Raw genomic sequence first — 26,248 nt, forward strand, 5'->3', positions numbered from 1 at the left:
ACAAAAATTACCAGCCTATTCACTTATCCTAAGACTTAAGATTTAAACAGTTTAATCATAGGCTAGGGTCTATTTATTTGTATTATCGAGCCGGAGCCTGCATGGGCACTGATGATATGGGCCTGGGCTAGAAAAAAGAAGCGGAGGGAGAGAGATGAAGACTGGCTACATAGCTACAGTACAGCCAGTAGATAGAGGCTAAGTCAAACTCAAAGTGCAATATCCAGCCAGATTCCAGGTGCAGGATGGCTACTCAAACAGCTACAGTTTTCAGTACTCTGGCCCATGGATGTGGCTCCTGGGATGGTGATTTGCAGAAAGAACTTGATGATGGAATTGGAAATAAGGTGAGCTAACTCAACAAGTTTTAGGCCAGGGCGCTAGTTCAGAAGTCTATCCAAACTTTGACCCACAACTCCGACGTGGAGATACCCTACTAAAACATACCCAAAATGAAGTAAATATTCATCAAATGTCAAAATTTAAAAAAAAGGTCAAAATGTAAAATTTAATAATGTTTGTTACCTGTTTCATGTCAATTTTCTTATCTTTTTTGGAGTATTTTTCCTAAAAGCAAAGACTTATAAATCTATGCACTTTCTAACGGGATTCACGGCAAACTGCAGCACAATACAATTGCATACCCTACCGATGGTGGGGTGCGGGCGCGTGTGTGTTCAGTTAGTGACCGTAAACTAAGATTACAGTTTTCATTATTTCATGTTACTTTCAGTTTCAAAGTTATTGCTTGTACATGTACATATATTCCTTTTTTCCCCACAGTCCAAGCTGCTGCCAAACAGATCAAATCTAGACGGTGAGTCGGATGATCATCTGGAGAAACGGGTGCACATTCCAATCCGCATCAAGTCCCAACTCTCTCAGATCAAGAGCATTCTTCGCGAGGCATCCAAGAGATACCCTGAACACTCCAAGGCAGCAGAGCAAAGCTTGGCTGACATCATCAAGAAGAAGACTGAAGGCACAGAGTATTCTCATCCGCATGGCTTGATGAAGTCTCGCCCTCGGACAGGTGTTATCCGTGCCCACAAACAGCAGCACCGACCCGGCCTGGGGGTGGGGATCAGGCCCCATCGGTTTCATCAGCGAGCAAAGAGTGCTCCATCGTCTCGCCCTTCGTCTCAGAGTCAGACCCTGTCGAAGAAGAAAAGTTCAGCGTTGCCAAAAACCCTGACAACCAGGAAGGGTGCCCTCATGATCTTCACATCGCCCAAGAATGTAGCGTACTCGGTACCGGAGCAGAAATGTTATTATGTTGATCCTGAGGCTGTGAACTTGGACGAGTGGGCAACCAATCTACGGTCTTTCAAAAGATTAACTAATAGTGTCATGCAATATGGCTCTGAGGTAAATACAAGCATCAACACTATTAAAGTTTGTGTGATAAAGATTGTAATTGGTTTAAATCAATCAAAATTTCCCAAATGATTATCAGTCAACATACTAATATAAGGATAATAGCAGGTGAATGAAATGCTTCATCACCACACACACCTGGGAATGGAGCATCCATAAATCTTAGCACATTTACTTGATAAACGACTTCACATACATGTAGAACGTCAATTTTTCAAGAAAATGGCGATGCCCATGCATGTCATGCTGAGAAACTGTACATTATTTTTGCTTTATGCTCCTTTCATAAACTTTGGTGGGAAATCTTGTAAATTAATGGCAATAATAAAATAAATCGTAGAATAAGTGAATTAGTTATTCCTTGGGTTGAGGTTTCCTTTAATATGTTATGTTTTTTTTTCCTTTGTAGAAATATATATACCGTATTTGCCGGCGATAAGGCTGCACCGCCGCATAGGCCGCACCCCCAACTTTGACATTTCAAAGAGGGAAAAAAACAAAACAAAAGGAAAAAAAAAAAAACGGACAAAACAAAATAATCATAATTTTCTCGAAAAACACTATTTTTTTTTTACAAACTGATACCAAATTCATCCATATTCTTATAATTTACCGGAAGTTTAGCTAAAAAAGTGATCGCAGGCAGATTTGGTGTCCGATATACCCCTATCACAATGTACGGTGTAATGCGAAACTGCATGAAATGGAAAAACAAAATGGCGACTTCGGATGGATGTTCCTGGCAGCTCCGTTCGACTGTCCCTTCCTTTACCTTTGCAATGCATTAGCACGAACTTAGATCAAGATCTATCGGCAAATGTTGTGTTAGGACGTTTATTTTCGTCTTCATGTCAACAATGCAAGATAAAATTGTCGGTAAGATGTTTGGAAATGTCCTGTACCATAGTAGTATTGTTATTTTACCGTTTTTAGTCCCATACGTGCAAAATCGTGTTGGTTTTGACTTTCGTTTTTTTTTTTTTTTTCACTCTTTTGTCGTTCAGGCCGCACCCCGACTTTTTGATATTTTCTCTTCCAAAAATACTGCGGCCTTTGCCGCCAAATACGGTACATGTATACATATTGAATGACCCCATTATTTGTTACCCCACATAATATAGAACATTAAATGTAATGGTACATTTGTGAACTATCGATATCACATTACATGTTATCCAGTGCTCACACTACATGTAGATCCATCAACTGACCCCAAATGTAAACCCCTGAGTCATGATCTCCCAATGAAAACTATATACTGAAAAAGGCATTAATTTGTTCATAAGTGTAGATGTACTTTTTATTCTGCCAGCCTAAGTCATAACAAATGTAGATTACTGAACTACTAAATGAGTATACATATACGTTTTACCCTTACTCATATTTCACTCTTTTTGTTGTTCCAGATTGGAGATGATATTGAGTCTCTGGCCTCGGACTACGACACGTCTTGCTTCAAGTTTCAACGGCAAGAAGATGATGATGTTGGTGTGGATTATAGGATACAGCCCGGCGGTGACTTTGTCTTCTACCTCAAAGACTTGAAGACCAAAGCAGCGTAAGTCGAGCACAATCTTTCATGGTCTCACTCTCTCTCTCTCTCTCTCTCTCTCCTTATCTCTCTGTAACTCTCTATGTCTCTCTCTCTCTCTGTCTCTGTGTGTCTATCTCTCTCTCTGTGTCTCTCTCTCTGTCTCTCCCTCTTCTCCCCTCTCTCTCTCTCCCCTCTCTCTCTCTCCCCTCTCTCTCTCTCTCCTCTCCCTCTCTTTCTCTCTGTCTGTCTGTCTCCCTCCCTCCCCTCTCTCTCTCTCTCTCTCTCTCTTTATGTCTTTCTTTATGTCCCATTTCCCCTCTATGTTTCACATTCTTTTGTTAACTGTCCCAAAATATAAGTAATATGAAAAACAACAATAAGAAATTAACCCACACAGGACTGGGAAGAAATATCTTTAAAGGCAAGGCAAGGCAAAGAAAAGCAACCAAAAAAAAAAGGGGGGGGGGGGCATGTACAGTGTACAAGTAGTATGACAGATATATTTATGAGCAGCATTTGGTCACATGTTTGCTTCTCTGGTCGGGCAGCTAAAAATTTGAACACCAAGCAATTTCTGTGCAAATTATACATATTGTAGCTGAAGTCAAGTGCTCAGAATATTCTTTTAGTTCAGCAGGACTTTTATATTGTACAATTTTAAAGTACAATAAAAAGTTATATTGTACTTTAAATTTTAGTACAATAAAAAGTTATATTGTACTTTAAATTTTAGTACAATAAAAAGTTCTGCTAAACTAAAAAAATATTAAAGTTTAAATCTTCTTAAAGTTACCTTTTTTTAATGTTTTTGCTAGTGTAAGGAACGTTGTATCATCCCTGTCGTATGGCTCTACACCGGTCCTATATGAGGAAGAGGAAGGAGAAGATGTGCATCAAAGACTTGATGAGGATGAGACTGACACATGGCCACAGGAGGATGACAGCGTGCCGCCCAAGATGGAATTCCTACATCCAGTTGGAACAGAGCCCAGAAACCGAGCATGGGGGAGTCGGGCAGAAACAGAGAGCTTGAGCAATGCTGATGCTCTAACACAAGGCAAGACTGAGCTAAGCAATGGTGGAGAAAATAATCTACGATTTGCTCCAAGGAGTTCCACTGCACAATCTGTGGAATCAAATTTGATGGCCAGACCTGATACTGCAAGGTAAATGTACATGAAAATCTTCAGATTAATTGTTTGCTTTTTTAGGACATTCAAAGTCCTGGCAAGAGGCACACTAATTCACAGATGCTTTTTTAGGCCATTTGCAGATGCTTTATTATGATTTTTCTCTTTTGGATATGACAAGTTGCAAGAAAAATAATAAAACAATTCCTTGATATCTTCTGCAGGAGGGGAATTGGCTAAAAATCATTTCAGGTACATTTTATGGTGTACAATAACTGTACATGTATGCAAATGATGCTGGCTTCAAGTTTCAAGCTGCATGCAGGGAGTTAATTCAGTGGGATCTGTTTAAGAAATAAGAGAGTACAGATGAAATCTTTATCTCTGTAATAGATTGTGAGAACACTTCATGCAGAAGCTTGCAGTGCCAATAAACATTGCCTAACATTTTCTTTGTTTAACATTATAGTTAGGATTTACAGGTGCAGTTGCTCTGATTGAGAACATCAAAATCATCTGATCATAGGAATGCACACTGAGACGGTCTTCTACATTCCGTAAATAAACCAATAATGTGAGCGATGACTTGCTGATGATTGATGCATTTGCTGATAGATCATATACACTGTATGCATTAGACGCAAATATATATCAACGTGTAATATTATACCCCTCATAGACTGGCGAGTCCAACCCATTGTAAGGCCCCTACATTCATCAGCTCAGGTGACCGTAAGGTTAATAGCAGAAAGCCTTGTTCTCTATGTATTCAATTCAATCTGCAAATGGATTGGACTTGCCCTTTCTTTATATTGTTCATGTACATGTAGTCCATTGTGCTGCCAGTTATCAAAACTAATCAGATAATCTTTCTTGACAGGTCAACCAGATCAGTTACAAGCCTCAGGTCAGGCACGCCTCTGTCTCTCAGAGATCTCACAGCATCTTTGAAATCTGGTGGATACCTCGGCCGACCAGTGAGTGCCCCTTTCCCACCATACTCCCCACATCCGCGAACAGCATCACTGCCAACGGAAGAAGAGGAGGAGACGGAGGATGATGATGAGGAGGAGGAGGAGGATGAGGAGGAGAGGGCTGCTTCCGTGATGTCACACTTGCGGCAATCCTCCAGACCTCGCTCGAGCAGACCAAGCTCCAGGAGGACACAGGGCAGCGCAGAACCTGCGGAAGATGTCATTGATGGGAGGAGCTCAAGGGGTACCAGGAGTAGGAAGTCATCTGCAGGGGTGCGATCCAAGCATGGGATGGAGGAGGATGCTGTAGGTGAAGGGGAGGATGATGATTGGCAGTCTGAAGATCTTGCAGAGTTAGGGGTCGATGACCTGGAGCCTGATGCTGCCCTACCTCCACAGGTAAGCTCGGTGAACTATAAAGAAAGGGGAGAAATAGAGAAAATAATGTGAGCTCTAAGGAGATAGCAGAGAGAAAGGGAGAAATAAACGATAACAAGTGAGAGAGATACATATATAGAGAGAGAGAGGGAGAAAGAGAGAGAGAGAGAGAGAGAGTGAGTGAGAGATAATGCAGTGGAAAGGAACATAAATGTATTTGTGAGGACTGATGTTTTTTTGTAAATGTAATTTTTAAAAATTCTTTTTATGTCTCCTTTAAAATTATGCATTCACATTTCAGGCAATTTATTGTGAAAAATAATGTAATTGCTGTCAATTTTTCAACTCGCCTGTATTGTGACATATCGTATTTGCTTGTGTTGTTAAACAAAGATATTACTTTGAATAAATCATTGATGTAGATCAAAACCGTAAATAAAAAAACTTAACCCAAAGTAAGGGCACTAACAAAAATATTCACTCATTTTGTTTTTCTGTATTTTCTTGTTTTGCCTAGGTTGATGATATTGGTGGAGATATTGATGTAGGTGGGCAAGTCTTTGCACAGGCTGCTGATCCTAGGAGCCAATCAAGAGCATCCTCTATCCCGCCCAGGATGTACACCCCACAGACCAGATCTTCCCTGAGGTCTACCCCACCCCAGAGGGGGACCAGTGGCCAGGGTTGGGGGGCATCGGAGGGGAGGAGGAGGCGGTGCTAGCCAGGAGTAGGCCATCCTCTGGTGTAACACGAACAAGCTCTGCCAAATCTAGACAGGTATGTGTCTTTAGTTTTTTCCTCTCTTCCTCTCCCTTACCTACTCTCTCTCATACCTCCATCGAGTTCTTAATTATTTAAAGCCCCACTGCACTACTTATAGCTACTTGCGCCCTCTATATAGCAAACATTGCCTAATTGGTGCCTTTTGGTCCCCCATGATCCCCTTTTTCTATATTAATTGAAAGCTGATTTAATGAGATAACCACCTGTCAGTGACCTTGCAGGGAGGTATAATACCCCTGGCCAAACTAGTGCAGATGGGCTTAATCATTGGTAAACTTCAGACCGTTTTAATTCTATAAGTAGTTTATCGAATGTGGTTTCTTATCAAGTTATTATTTGCCAGTCAATAGGAAGATATGAGCTGTAAGTATTTATAAATCATGTCTGTGAATTATATGATAACATTTAATTCTATGCCCTATAGGCAAAGATAGGAAAATATATCTCGAAGCTTTCTAATTAATTTTGTCTTTGATATTAATTTTGAAATGTATTTACATATATATTTTGTTTACAGCTGTTGATATCTAGTCGCAGGGTATGTTTATTGTTATTCTTAATCGCCAAGTCCATTGCTCACATCTTTCTGTTTACAATTTGTGCAATACAAAATTTATTAATGAAGCATTTTTCTGAAAGAGATATTTATTTTTGAATAACGAACAAGTTGACATTATTGAGTGGATAGGGAATATGAACAATATGATTTTGGAAGAGTCTCTTTTTTCTGCTATTTGTTGTACAAGATAATAATACAAATTTGCTACTCTTAATCTAGGTGGGTATCCGATAGAATGCGGGATTCATTGTAATTTGCTCAACATTTTGAGGGTCTAACATGCTCCCCGGGAGTGGAGAATGTGCTTACATTGTGTCAGGCCTGATAATTATCTGATTTAAATTCGGTTTGCCGATATTTTTTCCAGATTTTTTTCCAAATTCCCCCCCCCCCCTGATTTTACCCCTATTTATCCTGATTTTTTCCCCAGTTTCTTACTCATAGGGGGGAACGTTGTTAGATGCCATTTTTTCCCCCCTGAACCTTTTCTTTATTTTTATTTATTTTTTCTTAGCCAAGAGGAGGGTAATTGAGAACAATTTTTTTTTTAGTGCTCACTATCACCCCTGATTGTGTACAGGCAAGCCTGAATCCGATTAATGATTTATGACCTGTAAAGCGCTTAGAGACATCGTCGATGTAGTAGGTGCCATATAAACCCAGGATATTCTTCTTGTTGTAGTCAAGCCGTAGCAGACCTGGTACCTCAGGTTCAGTCAGGTCTACTGGCCTAGGAGAGGATAACATTCAGGAGGAGGAGATAGGTCCTAGTCCTACAGAAGGATTGCAAGAACAGCCTGCTCATCATGGACAAGGTAACCGATCTTAAAGCCACACTGCACTACTTATAAGTACTTGCTCCCTCTGTATAGCAAACAATGCCCAATTGGTGCCTGTTGGTCCCCATGATCCTTATTTCTTATGTTAATTGAGGGCTGATTTGATGAAATAACCACCTGTCAGTGACCTTGCAGGGAGGTCTAATCCCCCCTGGCCAAACTAGTGCAGAAGGTCTTTAAAGCCTTACGAAATTATAATAATAGGGCAAGTCTGTGGTATTTGATCATTTGGTGTAAGGTACATGAATCTACATTTTGAAAAAGAAATCATTATATAATTTATCTGTTCCAAGCTGTTGTAGGGCTTGCTAATTAATAAAATCATCTGATATAAAACTGTTATTGTTATCATTAATGTATGGGAAATATAGCTTGGACTGGAATGGAAATAGATGGAGGGCCAGGAGCGCCAATGTGCCGGACATGAATGTAATACAAGAATCCACTATTTTCATTAAATACATTATCTTCTTCTTTTTTTAGTTATTGTTATTAATTATTATGATTTATTATTATTAGTAGTAGTATCATTTTCATTATTATTATCATCATCATCATCGTCATCATCATCATCATCATCATCATCATTATCATTATCATCATTATCATTATCATCATTATCATCATCATCATCATCATCATCATCATCATCATCATCATCGTTATCATTAATATTATTACTATTACTACTTGCCCGTAGGGATTTTTATGGCACCATCTATCAAATTAGGAGGAATAGAGGTGAAGCAATAATCAAGATTAGTTCCATATGCTTGTGGGAAGAGAATAACAATATTTTGCATTGATTAAAGGTAAAGACCAGTATTGGGAACGCCCCAATTTCCAAAAATGAAATGGAAGCTCTCATTACCAATCATGTGAAAGAATATGTTTTGACTAATACATGATGATAAAAAATTTGCCGGGAAACCGCCTACTAATTCATATATTTGGTAAATTTGTTTCTCTCATGGTCTGTGAGAGATATAGGGTAGTCCCATATACATCTTTCTGTGCATAGTGCTTGTAACTTTACGAAGAATGGGCCAAATTTCTTATCATTTTGATGATTCCAGAACCTTGCAGATGCTAGATGCTAGATGATCAACCTTTTCTGATCGATTCCACAACGTTTCTTTCACAATGCAATCGCATGACCATAACTGGTCTTTACCTTTAAACGAAGAAAGTAGCTAGTAGAGTAGCACAGTTTTCAGCAGAAACTGACAAAACAAATTTGTAATCTAAAATATAATCTCTGTTTTCATTTTTCTAGGTGATGGAGACACTTTGCAACTTTTGGTGAAGGAGTTGGTATAGTCCAAGAATCTGGTGAGAGCCATTTGCATTTACAGCCATACCATACATATGTAGATATGACAGTGTGTCTCATATTTTGTCAGGTGCCGACATGGCCAAAGCATGAACATCCACATATGAAGAGTTTGATTCCAAAAGGAGCTAAATCCATTTGTGTACCTTCAGAGAAAAAAGGATTTGTTTACCAGATTTTGTACTTGCGTTTATGGAAAAGTGATATTAGAAGGTGCATTTTTTCATAATTGCTCCCAAATTTAGGTAGATAGTTTTGTTGAAAGATGGGTACTTAAGTGAACAATGTTCTGATATCAATAACTCAATTTTCATCAAAAGTAGATTTAGCTCCTTTTGGAATTTTATATAAACTCTTCATGTATTATATTTTTAAGTATTTTGTTACAATGAGTTGCAACTTCCATTGTTGGCTTTGCTCATTGAGTTTGTTATTATGCATGGTACATTTCACATTTTCTATCTTTTTTTGTTTAATCCTCTAGCCTTTCTTTGAATTACATACATTGAAATCTGCTGGTAACATTGATAGTTGTACTCCTTTCGACTGGCAGCTACACGTAAACAGTTATCTACTTCGTTTATTTCAAATCTATGACAAAGGTTTGACTATCGTCCTATTTGATGGCTTCCATCAAATTACTTTGAATTATTTACTGTTGATATTTGTTATGGTCAATAATTCATTTCATATCATGATTTGTTGTTACTTGTAGTTCAATCATTCTTACCCTCATTAATTGTAGCTTTTTTGGACAAATTTACTTGGGCAAGTTCCTGTGTCCACAAGATCACTCAGTCAAAAAGTATGCATAAGATAGTAAACCATTAGTACCGATGTCTATAATCTAAAATATTTTAAAAACTTTATATTTTGATACTTTTCTTGCCTCAATCTTACAGAGGAAAACACCACACATTTTCTATCTTTTTTTGTTTAATCCTCAAGCCTTTCTTTGAATTACATACATTGAAATCTGCTGGTAACATTGATAGTTGTACTCCTTTCGACTGGCAGCTACACGTAAACAGTTTTCTACTTCGTTTATTTCAAATCTATGACAAAGGTTTGACTATCGTCCTATTTGATGGCTTCCATCAAATTACTTTGAATTATTTACTGTTGATATTTGTTATGGTCAATAATTCATTTCATATCATGATTTGTTGTTACTTGTAGTTCAATCATTCTTACCCTCATTAATTGTAGCTTTTTTGGACAAATTTACTTGGGCAAGTTCCTGTGTCCACAAGATCACTCAGTCAAAAAGTATGCATAAGATAGTAAACCATTAGTAACGATGTCTATAATCTAAAATATTTTAAAAACTTTATATTTTGATACTTTTCTTGCCTCATCTTACAGAGGAAAACACCAGGCCTTCATCCATCCCGTCGCGCCCTTCAACCAGTCACAGCCCCGCCCCGCCTCAACCTGTGATAGCAGACTCCCCCAAGCCCCCTACCCCAAAGCCTATGATCATCACCCCCAAAGCTGCCCTCCGGTTGTACTCCACACCCCTACCCCGCCCTCGGCCAGAGTGAAGTCTGCTGTAGGGAAGGTCAAGGTTCAAGCAAAGACTGAGGAGAAGAAAATGGCTAAGGTTGACTTGAGTGGATTGCAGAGCATGGTCTCCAAGAAACAGACAGGCTCATCCATTCCGAAGGTAAGATGTGGAATTTTTTTTTTGATATTCAAAATAGAGATATTTTATTATCAGGGATCAAAATAATATATGCCAAGACCAGATCATATGAATATCTGAAGTATACATATATCATTCAAAAGAAGTGAAAGGATATGAAAACAAGTTCTAAAAGTTTGCTTCCAATTTACTATGCGGTGCAAGAAATAAGGACTATCCAAAACATTGTAGGTAAGTTAATGTTGTCTTGATCAATGTTTTGGTGTATACTGTCATCACTATTGACAGCATTTTGTCATCTCTCATTTACTTATCTTTTCACTCTGAAAATTAATAATGAAGGAACTTGCAGGAGCTTAGGTTATTGAATTGTTGCTTGGTATGTATCAAATAAAAGTGAAGGAATCTCCAAACATTTCTCTTTTGATAATCTAACAAAACTTCCTTAGCACTTACTTGCAGTATAAAGAAGGCAAATTTGACTAAATCTGATTTAATGCATATTAATTTGTATCTAGCCTGAGAAGAGAAGTTCAAGCCCCAAGGCCAAGAAAGGAAGACGAGGGAAGAAGGGCGGTGGTTCAAGCCCCAGCAGGAAGTTTGAGGGTGTAGACTTTGTGGACAATCCCCGGGGTAGTGCATATGAAGGACCCTCAGAAGATGAGATAGCTAAGATGATTCAGCAAGAGGTAAGAGTGGCGATTATTTCATTACATTTATTCTTTTCTGCCATAATATGGCACATCCAGTAGAATTGTATGAGATCATTAAGCTAGGAATGAGCATGGGTTGAATGAGATTTGAGTGGATTGGCTCATCTTCATAAATAGCGGATTAGGTTTGATAAGTTTGGATTGGTGAAAATGAATTAGATTCAGGGGATTTGAATTGACTGATTGACTGGCATAGATATTGCCTTCTTCTTGATATTGTGTCCATCCAGGAAAGAGAAATGTGAATTGGTTTAATGGGGTAATTACTTTAGATTGGAGAATTATACTAGATTTCATTTGAAAAGAATGGATTACATATGGAAATGATTAGATTATATTAGATTTAATTAGATTGGGAAGAAGATTTCTATGCGAAGGATAAGATTGAAATAGAATTACAGTGATTAGATTATGTAACATTTTTATTACATTTGAAGGGGTCAAGATTTGACATTGTTTTGATATTATTTTCTGGTCTTCTACGTACCAGCTCGCTGAGCAACTAGCTGAAGCTAACATCAATCTAAATGCTGAGGAGGAACCAAAGGAAGAAGAAAGAGGTAAATATTGAAATGCGGGAATAGATCGATGATAGACTATATTACTACAGATATATCCTGTATATATCAAGACCTCTCAAGAGAGACAAGAAAATTGGTTTGGTTATGTATGGTCCTTAAATACATATTTTGATGTATCACTATTCAAGAGAGAGGGAAAATATGGTCTTTATAGAGAGGGGGTCTTTTAGTACAGCTGGGCCCCCTCTTGTAAACATTTGCAATTAATTGATATCAATCGCAACAATGTACTCTACATAGGAGTTGGGACTTTAAACTTAATTGCGATTGATTTGAGGTTGTGTGATTGGTTCGGATTAATCATAACCCTTTATAAGACGACTAGAGCCCTGATTGCTAAAGCAGGGGCCTGTTTCACAATTAAGACTAAGATTTACTTTCAGTCGGACTATGGCAGGCCATTCATGCCACTAGTTCCTTTAACCATTCCTGGCATTGGTTTCTCAAGGGACGTTTAAATCGTGGTCACAAATCTACAGATTTTACATTTTTTGAGAGACCAATATTTAGAGCAACCAGTGGCTATTTTTTTAGAATTTTTTTTTTTAGTGATCACTATCACCCCTGAATGTATCAATAGATTTGTGATTACTTGGAGGATTTATACTTAGATGCATGGACATACATTATTCATTGTGTACCATACTAAAGTTTATTGGAGGTAACAAATCATCAAATTACGGGACATGCATACAACATGGATGATCTAACAGTATGCATTTGATATTTGCTTGAAAATAACTTGGAAACAACGTGATACAGTTTTTCATTTAACTATAATTCTTCTTCTCCTTACTTGCTCTTCATTAGATCCCAACGACACTGATCGCTTGTCTGTTGCTACGGACGACGAGGCTATTGAACAAGAAATCAAGAAACAGAGCAAGACAGAGAATGAGGCAAAGAAGAACAAGAAACAACTGGCCAAGGAAAAGGCTGCCCTCAAGGACGCTCGCAGACAAGAAAAACAGGTCTGTTTTAACACTCTCTTTAAAATTATTGAATGTTTTCATGAATAACTTTGAGACTGTGGGTTGGAAGTTTATCCTGAATTAACAAACCCCTATGACAAAATACTTGTATTGTTTTACATTTGAAGTGCTGTTGCTATTAGCTGCCCGTTCTTGAGATGGCGAAACAATGTTTTTGCACGTAGCGTCTTTTCCAGTAATTCAGTTTTAAAAAGATGTACATGAATATATGTTGCGCCGGCGCATGCAGACTTGGTCTAACATTATAACTAATAACGAGCACATCAAAATAACATATTGCCGTGTTGAGAAGGAGCATCTGTAATACCGCATATTTTGCCAATGAATTTAGATAATTTTTTTATGGGAATGGGGTGCCATTTTTATTTTGTGAATTGTATAAGCAATTTGAATTTTCATACGTACGAATCTACAACATTCTCCAGCTGTTAAACACAAAGATGTTTGGTAATGTCACTGAGGGTAATTATGATCCGATCATCTTATATTTCAATTTCAATTTCAAATTCAATTTTTTGTCCAATATTGGAAATTCCTTTTGCTCACATTTTACAAACGTACAAAGAATCAAAATAAGTTTACATACATAATGTATATCATATACTTTGACATAGAAATCCTTCCAAATATTGCTATACAGAAGTATTCTTACGTTATTTTATTATAAACGAAACATTTACAACTTTTACAGAAGGAGGCTGCCAGACAGGGAGAACGTGAGATGGTATTGAATTAAAAACAGAGATGTAATCTTGTGTAATTTTTTTTCTGTAGTAGACACTTGATAATAGCTTTTCATTGTAAACCTATCACATTGACACATTTATCTTTTTATTTTGTGAATTGCATGAGCCATTTGAATTTTTTATTTGCACGAATCTACAACATTCTTTGTTATTGTGTTGATATTATTGGCTTCTCTACTATGTTTTGATGTAATGGTGTGTGTTCAGATTCGATTGGAAGTTTAATAGATCCCACTACGGGTATTAAACACAAAGCCAAATACGTTAAAAAGACAATATTTGCAAAAAATATGTTTTGCCATATTTGAATTTGTTCTTTCTGTACTAGGTAAAATGACCATCAACTGGCAACTAAATTGATGAAAGTTAGAAACGACTGTAATGGCTAGTCTTTGTAAAACACCACATTTGTTAATCAGTGTAACTCCTTGCACCTTCAGTCCACCAAACTTTTTTAAAGGCATTTCTTTCTAGCAAATGGGTACACCTGGTTTGAAAGTGGCAAATTGTCTTCCCAAATGGTTTGCATGTGTCTTTCAATCAATCGGTATGAAATAAAATCAAAATGGCAAATGAATTATTTTTCAAACTACAGTGTACTTAAAAAGTGCTTTCAATGGAGGCGCGATACCTTAGTCGGTAGAGCAATGGTCTCGTAATCCGGCGACCCGGGTTCGAAACCAAGGCGATGCGCTAGTGCCCTTTGGTAAGGCATTAATCCTCATTACCAGGTCTCTCGGAGAGGACCTAAAGCCGTAGGTCCTCTGGCTGCTTACGTTTGCATATAAGTTGTATTTAATATTTCATGTCATTTGTGGTTTATTATAATTCTGAGTCCATATCTGGTTTATTAACATATTTCAATCAATTTCGATGCGGTCCTTATTTTGTGTAATGCCATATTCTTCTTTGCCGTTTACTTGTAATTCAATGTTTTTAACATGTTCCTTTAGTATTTCTCACTTTTCCTTCCTTATCCCTTACCAAAGAAAACTGCTTAATAAGCCTTCGATAAGCCTTCGCTAAGCCTTCACAAAGCCTTCAAAGACTTCATAAGCCTTCGAAGGCTTGTTTTAGTCTTCGACTGCTTATTAGTTTGCGAGAGCTAAGCCTTCAAAGACTTTCATATAAGCAGTCCAAAAATGTTGACTGCTTATTAAGCAGTCAGTAGAAAATAAGCCTTCAAGATAAGCAGTCGCTGAAAATAAGCCTTCAAAGATAAGCAGTCACTTTTAAAGAAGACCGCGAAGGCCTTCAGTTTCCAAATGTGTGCTGCCATCTAGTGGTAGAAGGCGAATAGGCCAACCGGTAATTTTCAAATTCAAATCTTCACTGAGACTCTGAGCTGAGCTGAACGGCGCATATTTCAATCATTACTTTGCAATTTCGCCAGATTTGTCTTCCTGTAAAACCCACAGTATAGGGAATAAGGGGTAGATTATTTACACCAGGAAAGAAGAATTTTGAGAGTATTCTAGAGCAAGAATTTAACAAAATGAGAAAGGATCGAATTTTGTTACCAAGATTACAGTCCCACACAAGCACTCTTGTGTTGGAGAAATACGACCAACTTTGCTTTGCACTGGACTGCTAGCTGCTGGAGCTACTTTAAACATCTTCATTTTGTCCAGAAGGTGAGTAATACAATTACACAATACGAAATTGAGTTTGCTTTCTGTACAGATTAGGAAATTGCATGGCCATTGATTTTGTAAATACTTGTTCACAAATATATTTGAGCAAATTAGCGCAGCTGCAGTTGATGACGGAAGGTTTAGGTAATATAGGCAGTCGAAGGTTTGTACCCAGTGGACAACGCTCGAAGGTTTAGGGGATAAGCAGTCGACAACGAAGGTTTAGGTGATTCAACGACGAAGGTATAAGCAGTCAATGATGAAGGCTTAGCTAATTTGCATATTAACTTGGCTGTGGGAAGGCCTACGGACTGCTTATAAGCCTTCGAAGGCTTAGGAAGGTTTAAACACGACTGCTTATATAGAGCTTCATTATAAGCATTCGACTGCTTATTTAGAGCTTCATTATAAGCAGTCGACTGCTTATTTAGAGCTTCATTATAAGCAGTCGACTGCTTATTTAGAGCTTCATTATAAGCAGTCGAAGCTAATTTGCATATTAACTTGGCTGTGGGAAGGCCTATCGACTGCTTACAAGCCTTCGAAGGCTTGCAGCAATACATTGACATGCATGTTGCAAATGAAGGCTTGCGACTGCTTATATCGACTGCTTGTGACTGCTTTTGCGACTGCTTAGCGAAGGCCTTCAGTTCGGTAAGGGATCCTTTCTTCTTTCTCTTGCGCTTAGAAACATTGTATTAAGCGCATTATAAATGTAATGTATTATTATTAGTAGTACTAACAAGCATTTATGCTTTCTTAGCGGTCAGGTAAAATAACCACCACCACCATATTTATCAGGTGGGCTGTATAATGTACAGACCACCTTATAATTTCGTTAGAATTGCCTTTATTTATTTATTATTTATATTATTAAATATTTTTCTTATTTCTAACCACTTTTTTGTTAGCAAGATAACTTGAAAATGGCTCGATGAAATGCCTTGAAATTTGGCACACATATGTATAGGCATATGTACAAAGCACAGAATTTTTTCAACCTTGACCTTGACTGATGACGTCATCTAGGTGCCATTTTGTAAAATTTTACGAAAATCAATTCATGATCATATCTTCATAACCAAAAATTATTTCTCATTTATATTTATCATGATCAAGGTCAATATCCTTCTGGTCAATTGCAGGTCAAATAACACGCGCGTACGTCCGTGTGTCAATGCGCGCGTAAAATTTTAAAATGCTCAAAATCATTTTGTATACGTTTTAGGCCATTCTAAGCATTTTATAAAAAATCGCACACACGCACATGCGTACGCGTTTTCGCGCGTAAAACTATTGCACAACATAGAATCGCCATTTTTTTCTTTCATAATATTCCACATATTTTTACAAACAAATTGATAGCATGTTTATCTCTTTATGACTATTAATGACGGAATGATCGACCGTTAAACATAAATTTCCGTGCGCGCGAGCTCTTGTAATACATAGCATATATGGGCAAAAACATGCCTATGCAAAATCCATTGTAGCTCTTTAGGATGCAAGGTGACCCCAATTATTTTTTCATATTTTGATTGAGTATGAATCGGAGATATGATTTCATGTCTCATTTGACCCTCAATTAACTCATGACGTCATCATAATGGCCTCCAAACTCAAAATTTCAATTTGCATATTATGACGTCAGCATATTTTTGGAAAGTTGATTGTATCTTTGTAAAAATTGATCGATTTTCTTCAAAATTTTGATATGTTCTAGCTGAGACAATTTTCTACAAATGCAGTCGACACGATATTTCATTTTGACAAAGGCATCATGGCGTATTTTTGCGATTAAAGGAGGCATGTCAATTTTTCACATTTTGCGTGTATTCTCTATGGGACATGACTTTTTCTCAAAACTTGATTCTACATTCCCGTCTTTCGCGAGCAATCTCTACGTCGTTTTAGCTTCATTTACGCTGAACTTCGAGTATGTTGTAGCTGAGACAAAAAGCTATCTCAAATGTACTCTTCATTTTGCCTCAATTTTTTGTTGGATCAGCCCACCTATACTTGTTCCTAACAAGTATTACAAATCTAGTTTATTTTTCTTATTTTGACCCACTTTTTTGTTAGCAAGATAACTTTGAAATGGTTCAATCAAATGCTTTGATATTTGGCACACATATGTATAGGCATATGGACAAGACATGGTAAGGTTTTCAACCTTGACCTTGACTGATGACGTCATCTAGGCGCCATTTTGTGAAATTTTCTGAAAATCATCTCATGATCATATCTTCATAACCAAAAGGTGTTTCTCATTCATATTTATCATGATCAAGGTCAATATCAGTCCGGTTAATTTCAGGTAAAAAAACGTGCGCGTACGTCCGCGCGTCAGTGCGCGCGCAAAATTTGAAAATTCTCAGAATGGTCTCAAATTTTTTTTGCATACGTTTCAGGTCATTTTAAGCATTTTATAAAAAATCGCGCGTACGAGCATGCGCGCGCGTTTTCGCGCGTAACACCATTACACAACATAGGATCGCCATTTTTTTTTCTTTCATGATATTTCTCATATTTCTTTGAGGAATTTGATACCATGTTTATCTCTTTATGACCATTAAAGATAAACTCCAGTACTGGTAAAAAAAAAAAATTAATTCTCACAGAATCAAACGAAACTTACACTGAATGTTCAAGATTACAAATAAATGACATGTGCCAAACAATTTTGGAAGAAAATGTATACTGGCTGAGTAATGAGCATAGAAAGACAAGGAAACCAAGGTAGTACCATCCCCGACACCATGTGTGTTGTCCCATATATAGCTTTCTATGTGAGTCTTTGTTACTTTACCAAGACTCGGTCAAATTTATTATGATTTTGATGACTCCAGAACCTTGCAGTGCACACCAATACTTACATGCTACATGATCAACTGTTTCTGATCCTTTCACACCTTTTCTTTCACAATGCAATCGCATTACCAGTACTAAAGTTTAGCTTTAATAACAAGATGAGCGTCAATTCAAGATAAATGTCCGTGCGCGCGAGCTCTTTTATCACATAGCATATATGGGCAAAAACATGCCTATGCAAAATCTATTATAGCTCTTTGGAATGAACCATGACCTTCAATGTTTTTTCATATTTAGATAAAGTATGAGTCGGAAATATGATTCCATGTCTCATTTGGCCATTAAGTGTATCGTGACATAATCATAATGGCCTTGGTACTCAAAATACGAATTTGCATATAATGACGTCAGCATATTTATGTAACATATTGATTGTATCTCTGTAAATATTGATCGATTTTCTTCCAAATTTCGATATGATGTAGCTAAGACAATTCTCTACAAGCTCAGTCAACACCATTTTTCATTTTTATCACGTCATCATAGTGAAAATTACGATTAAAGGGCACATATCAGAAATTTCTTACGTTGCGTGTTATGCCTGAGGAAGGTGAATTTCGTTGACATCATTACATCAATGACATTGTTTTTTTTAGCAGTATCTCGCTTATTTTTGCTCTATTTTGTCTCAAATTTTAGTTGACCAGCCCACCTATACTTGTTCTAAACAAGTATTATGTCTAGTTTATTTATTTAATGTTTCGCTGGAAAATTTTCTGTAGATTATGAAATGTTTTTTATCCATATCTTTGATTTCAGCGGAGAGAAGAAGAGAAGAAAGCATTGGCAGAGAAGAAGAAAGCTGCAGTGGAAGCTAAGAGAAGACAAGAATATGATGAAAGGAGAAAGAAAATGGTATGTACATTGTCAACTGACACTGCATACCATCACGTTATTATATAATCAATGAAATGTAATTATACACTGTCCCGTCTCCCCCCCCCCCCCCCCAAACAAAAAAAAAAAAAAAAAAAAAATAATAATAATAACTTGTTATAAAAGAGGGGCCGGGGGGAAAAAGATGAAAAAATGAATAAAAATAATAAGTAGATAATACAAATATTATAAAAATAAAGGCTGATAAAGGAATCATTACTATATGCGTGTCTGCACTTTTCTCCATACAAATAAGGACATATAGCAGCTTTTTAATTGCAGGTACATTTTGTTCTCCCCTCATTGGCATTGATTTTAATACATGTAAAAGGATCTTCATTTCGATGCATCTCTTTTTGGACATGGTTTGAATTACTGGTGATTTACGACTATCACACTCCAGCAAAGATCTTCCTAGCTTCATTTTCTCAAAATTATAGAGATAGGGATAAGTTAACAGTGTTTGGTCCAGGGTTGAAGTTAGGAATTTTGTAGGAAAATGACACAGAGCACTTGTCACGAGCATGTCTCGAACCTACTACAGTCAAACCTGTCTATAGCGACTGCCCAAGGGAAACACAAAAGTGGTCTTTGTAGACAGGTTCCTTTAGTAAATGATTCAATGAGAATTTTCAAGAGGAAAAAAAAAATGTGGTCTTTGCATGTAGACAGGTGGTCACTAAAGCAGCTTTAAAATGTCATCTGTGAAGAGGGATTCAGCATCACAGACAGGACTACCAATCGTACTGCTGTAATTTATTTGTTTGTCAATTTGTTTATTTATTTGTTTGTTTATTTGTTTGTTTGTTATTTATTTGTTTGTTTGTTTGTTTGTTTGTTTGTAGGAGGTAGAGGAACAGCTTCGTGATGCAGAAGAGGAAGCCAGACGAGCAGAGGAGGAGGAAGAAGAAGCAAGGCAGATGCTTCAAGAATCCAGGAGAGCTGCCAGGGATGATCGAGAAAGGAAGAGGAAGGAGGAGATGGAAAAGAAGAAAATAGAAAGGGAACGGCAGCGAGAGGAACGAAGGAAAATGGTTAGTCTATATGTCTATATGTATGGGCTTTGTCCAGTCAGGGCCTAAGTTGCTGCTGCTTAGGAAAGAGGATCATTTACAAGTTTTAGGGACCGATTAAGGCTACAGAAATGATTGATTTGATTGGCTATGGTTAAATTTTGTCAGAGATTGTGACAGTAATTCAAAACAGAGAAGTAATCTTGTGTAATTTTTTTTCTGTAGTAGACACATTATAATAGCTTTTCATCGTAAACCTATGATCACATTCATCTTTTTATTTTGTGAATTGTAGGGGCAATTTGAATTTTTCATTTGTACGAATCTACAACATTTATTGTTAAATATTTTGAAATGATTGGCTTCTCTACTATGTTTTGATGCTTATATGATATACTAATGGTATTCTTGTTTGTATCATATATATATGGTAAACACAAAAATGTTTGGTAATGTCACTGAGGTTAATGATGATCCGATGATCTTATATTTCTATTTCAATTTCAAGGTTTCAAATTCAATTTATTGTGCAATATTGGAAATTTGTTTTGCTCACATTTTACAAACGTACAAATTGGAATCAAAATAAGTTTACATACATAATTATATCATATACTTTGACCTAGAAATCCTTCAAAATATTGCTATACAGAAGTATTCTTACGTTATTTTATTATAAAAAAAACATTTACAACTTTTACAGAAGGAGGCTGACAGACGTAGAAAGCGTGAGATGGTATTGAATTCAAAACAGAGATGTAATCTTGCATGTGTAATTTTTTTCTGTAGTAGACACTTGATAATGGCTTTTCATTGTAAACCTATCACATTGACACATTTATCTTTTTATTTTGTGAATTGCATGAGCAATTTGACTTTTTTATTTGCACGAATCTACAACATTCTTTGTTAAATTATGTTGAAATGATTGGCTTCTCTACTATGTTTTGATGGTTATATGATATACTAATTGTATTCTTGTTTGTACAGTCAAACCTGTCTATAGCAACCGCCCAAGGGAAAAACAAAAAGTGGTCTTTGTAGACAGGTTCCTTTAGTACATGTCTCAATGAGAAACCATTTTCAATTAGACAGGTGGTCACTAAAGCAGGTTTGACTGTATCATATATATGGAAATTGCAAAAATGTTTGGTAATGTCACTGAGGTTAATGATGATCTGATGATCTTATATTTACAACTTGAACAGGAGGAAGCTGCCAGACAAAGAGAACGTGAGATGGCAGAGCGCCTAGCGGATGCCTCAGAGAGGAGACGCATGAGAGAGGAGGCTGAGTGGGAGGCTGAGGAAAGAGAAAGGGAGGAAAGAGAGAGACGAGAACAAGAAGAAGAAGAAGAACAGAGGAAGATGGAGGAAGAAGAAGAAAGGATAAGGGAGTTGGAAAGACAGGTAAGAAAGAACCTCAATAGTTTGATTGTTTGATTTTCAATTCAATTCAATTCAAATCAAATTTATTGATCATGCAGAAAAGAACATGGCATAAAACTTTCCGGTTGTTTCTTCAATTTATATAACATTGGCATTGCAATGATAGACAAGAAAGAAAGAAAAACAGGTTGTCAAGTTTGAAGAAGAAAAAATGCTAGAGATAAGCTTTGATTTTTGCTTTTGGGTCTGACACCTCAACTAAATTGTGTTTGCAACTCCTTTCTGTTGCTAATTGTTTGAAGAAGAAAAAATGCTAGAGATAAGCTTTGATTTTTGCTTTTGGGTCTGACACCTCAACTAAATTGTGTTTGCAACACTTCTGTTGCTGATTGCAATATGCTAGGATTTATCAATTGTTTATACTTACGATTATCATAATGCAGTTAATTGTTAATGACTTATTCATGTTTTGCTGTCAGATTATTCCCTTGGGAAATATTCTAGATGTGCCTGTGCAAACTACGTGCCATGGGGGTGTTTCACAAAGATCCTAAGTCGAACTTATAACTCTAAGTGTGACTTAAAAATTATGGAGAGCCATTTGCAGCCTTAAAATAAAATATATTCAGACTATTTTAGACTTTTTATAACTTCCACGTCAAGAACATGAAATCTCCTTGATGATAGAAAATATGAATGATTTGAATCAACATTTCATGCGTTTTTAAAATAACTTTTACAAAATATTTTTTATAGATGCTAACAGCTTTCCATAATTTCTAAGTCCAACTTAGAGATGTTCCAACACCCCCATAACTTCCTTTGCTTCTGCCCATTACAATGGTTGAATCGGCTTCAATGTTTTTTATATGATGTTGTTTGCAGGCTGAACAGGAGGCATTAGAGAGACTGTCTCGTGAACGAAGGGCAGCAGAGTCAAGAAGAAGAGAAGCAAGAGAAGAAGCAGAGAGACAGAAGGAGCAAGAAGAGATAAAGATGTAAGGCTTTTATGAGTAGTCGATCACCTATACATTATACGGTCCTATGTATTAAACAAGTGTTGGTCTCATTTGAATATATATATTTCAGACCTGTCAACCAGTAAGATTTAATCATATTTCGTACAGTTTTTGTTGGTGATATTTTCCTTTCAAGTGTCTCGCAACATTTTAGACCAAGTTTGCACTAATCGGACAATAATAATAATAATAATAGCTCGTTCTTATATAGCGCTTTTCAGGACCGGAGGCCCTCACAAAGCGCTTTACAGATAAGTATATTATTACCCCGGTCATTAGATTCAGGCTTACCCGCACACAATGTATGCACATTCTCCACTCCCTGGGGAGTATTCCAGCCAGGCGTCATTTTTACATGCGCACACTTGCTAATCTAGCCACATTGGCTTTCGCATCCTACCGGGTACCCATTTAACACCTGGGTGGAGAGTGGCAAATGTCTTGCCAAAGGACATTAGTGCTGCTGCGGGACATGAACCACGGACCTTGTGATCCACAGTCCGGTGACTTATCCACTTGTCCACAACACCTCTACATCTGTTGCAAGGTCACATGTCTGGTCAAATTTGAACAAAAAAGAACATTTTGCATATATTTGTGTCCAAAAACGGCGTTTTCCGAAAATGGCTCTATCAGGTCTCTATTAGGTCAAAACTTGCTTTCAAAAAGCCCAGTCAGAATTGGGTTAAACATGTAAGTTAAAGGGATCGTTTAACAATGTTAAATCTGAGATAATAATAATAATAATATTGGCATTTATATAGCGCTCTTACAGACATACATGAGATACCGGGCCCTACGTGTTATCAGTGTCTGTGATATGGTGTAATATTGATGCCCTAAAAAAATTGCGCTTCAAAATGATCAAGAAGTGCCTCAAAAAAGTAAAAATCTGTGAGTGACCAGTTTTATACCATACTCGTTTTCCCCAATAGACTGTAGTGTTATGAAAACCGTTTGGCAAACGGTTTTCAAAATTTGTAATTCCAATCACAAATATCTTGATAATCAGACAGATGATCGGCATGTAAAAGTCATGGGGTTCCTGACTGACTTAAAGGTTTATAACTATCATTGCAGCATGAGCTAAATCCAGAATCTGAGACAAAGTTACCAGATCCCTTTAAAGAAACACTGTTAACAGATCCTTTCCATATTGTTTCTTGTGTTTGCAGGAAAGAAGAGCTGAAGAGACTAGCGGAGGAGGAGGAGAAGGATAGACAGCGGCAAATCCTGGCTGAGAAAAAGAGGCAAGAGGAACTGGAGAAACTAAGACAAGTAAGTATGATTTTTGACCTTTTCTGTGTTTGATGAATACCGGTAGAGTGTGTTTGGATAAGCCAACTCCTTAACTGTTAAAGATTATTTCGATGAGAATGCTATATTTGATAGAAATCAAAAGTTTTACAACACTGTATTGTTTAAAAATAGTTGGACATGCTTAAATTCAAGCTTGAACAATGAAAATTGTCTTCTAAGGCTATGATATACATTTCATTTTAGTTCAAGTCTACAATTATGCATTGATCTGTAGGTCATAAACCAAAAATATGAGATATTTATAGTGAAACCTTCTGTGATACATGTGCATATAGATAAATGAAGCTTTGAAATTTGCGATGTGAAGAATCCCTTGACCTTGACCTACCTTGACCTTGACCTAAGCCTTGCACACCATCTGGGAGATGTGTGATGGCTTCTGCTTCATGACCTCAAGCCAGATCTTCCTATCTTGTGACGTTCTGGTCGCTTCTGTGAGGGATCCTGGACATTAGTAGCACCATCAGCCTTTACACAATCTAACCATTTCTTGGCTGGTCTGCCCCGGGGTCTATCACCGTGAATATTAGAAGTTAGGAGTATCTTTGAAGAACCCATGTTTTCATTTGATGTATATTTACGTTGGTGGCCATGGAATGCCACAACTCTCTGTCCCATATTCTATGTAATGAATAATTCATTCTCCACAAGATCCATTCCACTTTCAGAAATCCCAGTCCTTAACCTACTCATCCACGGAACTCCTCCTCCCCTCTATTCTTCCAGTCAGTGCAAGATTTTCCAAACCATTCTTTCAAATAACATGACCCATGTTTATTTACTTGCTATTATTTATTTCTAGATTCAAGCAATGGAGGAGGAGGCTCGTGCGCGAGTTCAGAAGAAGCTTGAGAGTCGACGCCTATGGGCTTTGAGGCGTCGTGAGCGCAACAATGAACAGCGAAGCCACATGAACGGCATGCGCTCCACACAGGGCATGACACGCCCTTGGGTCTTCAGCTACTATCTGCTCTGGCCGCGGGAGACGTACGAGAGGAGACTACCTTCCAAGGAGAAGAAGAAGGGATTCAGACCCCGTCCCAAGCCTCCTGCACTCCCGCCCCCAGCCAGGTAAGGAGGAAATGCCCGGCACAGGACCGGTCTCTAGCTAGTCAGCTAGTCACAACCGGTTCTGGATGAGAGGGGAAAAGAGTTTGATTTGCTGCAATGCTATACACAGGGATGCCAGTTTTCAGGCTCTGGCAAGTTATTTTCAGACCATATTTTAAGGCTTTTTTGTGTACCAAATAGCTCATTCTAAGTTAATTTTCAGGCCCTCTGATCATTTCTAACTGGCATCCCTGTATACACTTCAAGGCAGGATGATTCAGAGAAATCTGACCCTGCATCCTTTCAAGAATTTAGAGTTTAATGGTTCAAAAATGTGACGCTAATATTCTTTTCGTAAACAGTGCATATTTATATTTTATTGACTGGGCTTGAGGGGTACATCAGAAATATTGACCAAGCTAAGATCATCGTCGAAAACCTGGAAGAGGGCAATATGGCAAATGTTGCCTGCTCTAGTTTCATATTCAGAGTAGCGTGCAAAATACGACTTTTTATTTTGCAGCTAAAATGCCTTGTATACTAGGTAATACATCATGATCAAATTGGTCTTCGGATATTAAACAAGCAGTTTCATTAAATGTTTTTAACTCAAAATCTAGGCACTTTATTTTAGACAGGTATTCACCAAGTTTGTTTGTTTAAATGTATAGGCATACCCCCCCCCCCCTTTATGTTGTTGTAAGTGATTTGTTATTTTTTGTAGCATCCTTAATGTATTATGTTACAGGGTCAGCTAATCACAAGGCTTGTTCCTTTCTTGCTGTCCCTCTCATACTTAATCCAAAGTATACTTTATTAATTTTTCTTGTGAATTTTACCCTTTGTATCATGTTGATTTATGAATGTTTGCATGTGTTTTCTGGATTTTTATGAGCAAATAAATTGAAATTGAAAAAAATTGATGATATAACTGCTCTATGCACTCCCAAAGGACTGTGGATGTACCTGTCTTCACCTTTGGCAACTGTAGTGCTCAGTGCACTCAAAGTCTAAATCCTACCTGTTACTCATGCACTACACCTGGGTCTAGTGAGGTAAATGTAGATCAATGTCTTGCAAAAGGATGTTAGTGCGATGGCACAGAATTGAACCATGTATCTTCTGGTGACCGATCCATTAGACCTGAGGGTGTTTCACAAAGACTAAGATCGACTTTAAGTTGGACCTAACTATGGCAGGCCATTCATGCCACTGCTTGGTTGCTCTCACAATTGGTCTCTCAATTTTGATCTTTAGATAATATTTTTTCCTTCAATAATGAATTATCAAAAATATTAATTCTGTAGATTTGCGACCATGATTTGTACATCTCTTGAGAAACCAATGCCAGTAAACGGTAAGAGCACATTGGTATGAATGGCCTTCCATATTCAAGTCCAACTTAAAGTTGATCTTAGTCTTTATGACACCTCTATGGAGATGCACTTGACTCAAAATGTGAAGGTCTTGTGTTCAAGCTCCAGGCACTATAA

At 37.3% G+C, this 26,248-nt stretch overlaps 1 protein-coding gene across 3 annotated transcripts; it reads left to right on the top strand.

Moving 5' to 3' along the window:
• The first annotated feature begins 68 nt into the window (after window positions 1-68).
• LOC115924934 (vicilin-like seed storage protein At2g18540) lies at window positions 69-25,309 on the top strand. 3 transcript variants are annotated; one of them, XM_030987847.1, is made up of 12 exons: window positions 7,422-7,550; window positions 8,851-8,906; window positions 10,273-10,573; window positions 11,071-11,241; window positions 11,756-11,825; window positions 12,657-12,817; window positions 18,849-18,944; window positions 19,811-19,999; window positions 21,187-21,387; window positions 22,252-22,364; window positions 23,561-23,663; window positions 24,508-25,309. In XM_030987847.1, exons 3-12 carry the CDS (start codon window positions 10,502-10,504, stop codon window positions 24,778-24,780), a joined length of 1,449 nt encoding a protein of 482 aa, XP_030843707.1. In that variant the 5' UTR covers window positions 7,422-7,550; window positions 8,851-8,906; window positions 10,273-10,501; the 3' UTR covers window positions 24,781-25,309. The 3 variants fall into 3 exon arrangements, 1 of the variants encoding a protein (XP_030843707.1); XR_004064488.1 differs by lacking the exons at window positions 11,071-11,241; window positions 11,756-11,825; window positions 12,657-12,817; ... (4 more) ...; window positions 23,561-23,663; window positions 24,508-25,309 and adding exons at window positions 69-347; window positions 784-1,368; window positions 2,784-2,935; ... (1 more) ...; window positions 4,922-5,414; window positions 5,911-6,170 and having other exon boundaries at window positions 7,418-7,550; window positions 10,273-10,506; XR_004064489.1 differs by lacking the exons at window positions 10,273-10,573; window positions 11,071-11,241; window positions 11,756-11,825; ... (5 more) ...; window positions 23,561-23,663; window positions 24,508-25,309 and adding exons at window positions 69-347; window positions 784-1,368; window positions 2,784-2,935; ... (2 more) ...; window positions 5,911-6,170; window positions 9,810-9,821 and having other exon boundaries at window positions 7,418-7,550.
• The last annotated feature ends 939 nt before the right edge of the window (window positions 25,310-26,248 follow it).

This window comes from Strongylocentrotus purpuratus, unplaced genomic scaffold (genome assembly GCF_000002235.5).
Source record: "Strongylocentrotus purpuratus isolate Spur 01 unplaced genomic scaffold, Spur_5.0 spur5_scaffold_17, whole genome shotgun sequence".
In the NCBI taxonomy this organism is placed as follows: Eukaryota; Metazoa; Echinodermata; class Echinoidea; order Camarodonta; family Strongylocentrotidae; genus Strongylocentrotus; species Strongylocentrotus purpuratus.

Bases quoted from the DNA above. Each gene is read 5' to 3' on its own strand.
- LOC115924934 (XM_030987847.1), top strand. From the start codon at position 10,502: ATGGCTAAGGTTGACTTGAGTGGATTGCAGAGCATGGTCTCCAAGAAA. The intron at 11,242-11,755 runs GTAAGAGTGGCG...TCTACGTACCAG, and splicing joins CTAAGATGATTCAGCAAGAG to CTCGCTGAGCAACTAGCTGA. The intron at 18,945-19,810 runs GTATGTACATTG...GTTTGTTTGTAG, and splicing joins ATGAAAGGAGAAAGAAAATG to GAGGTAGAGGAACAGCTTCG.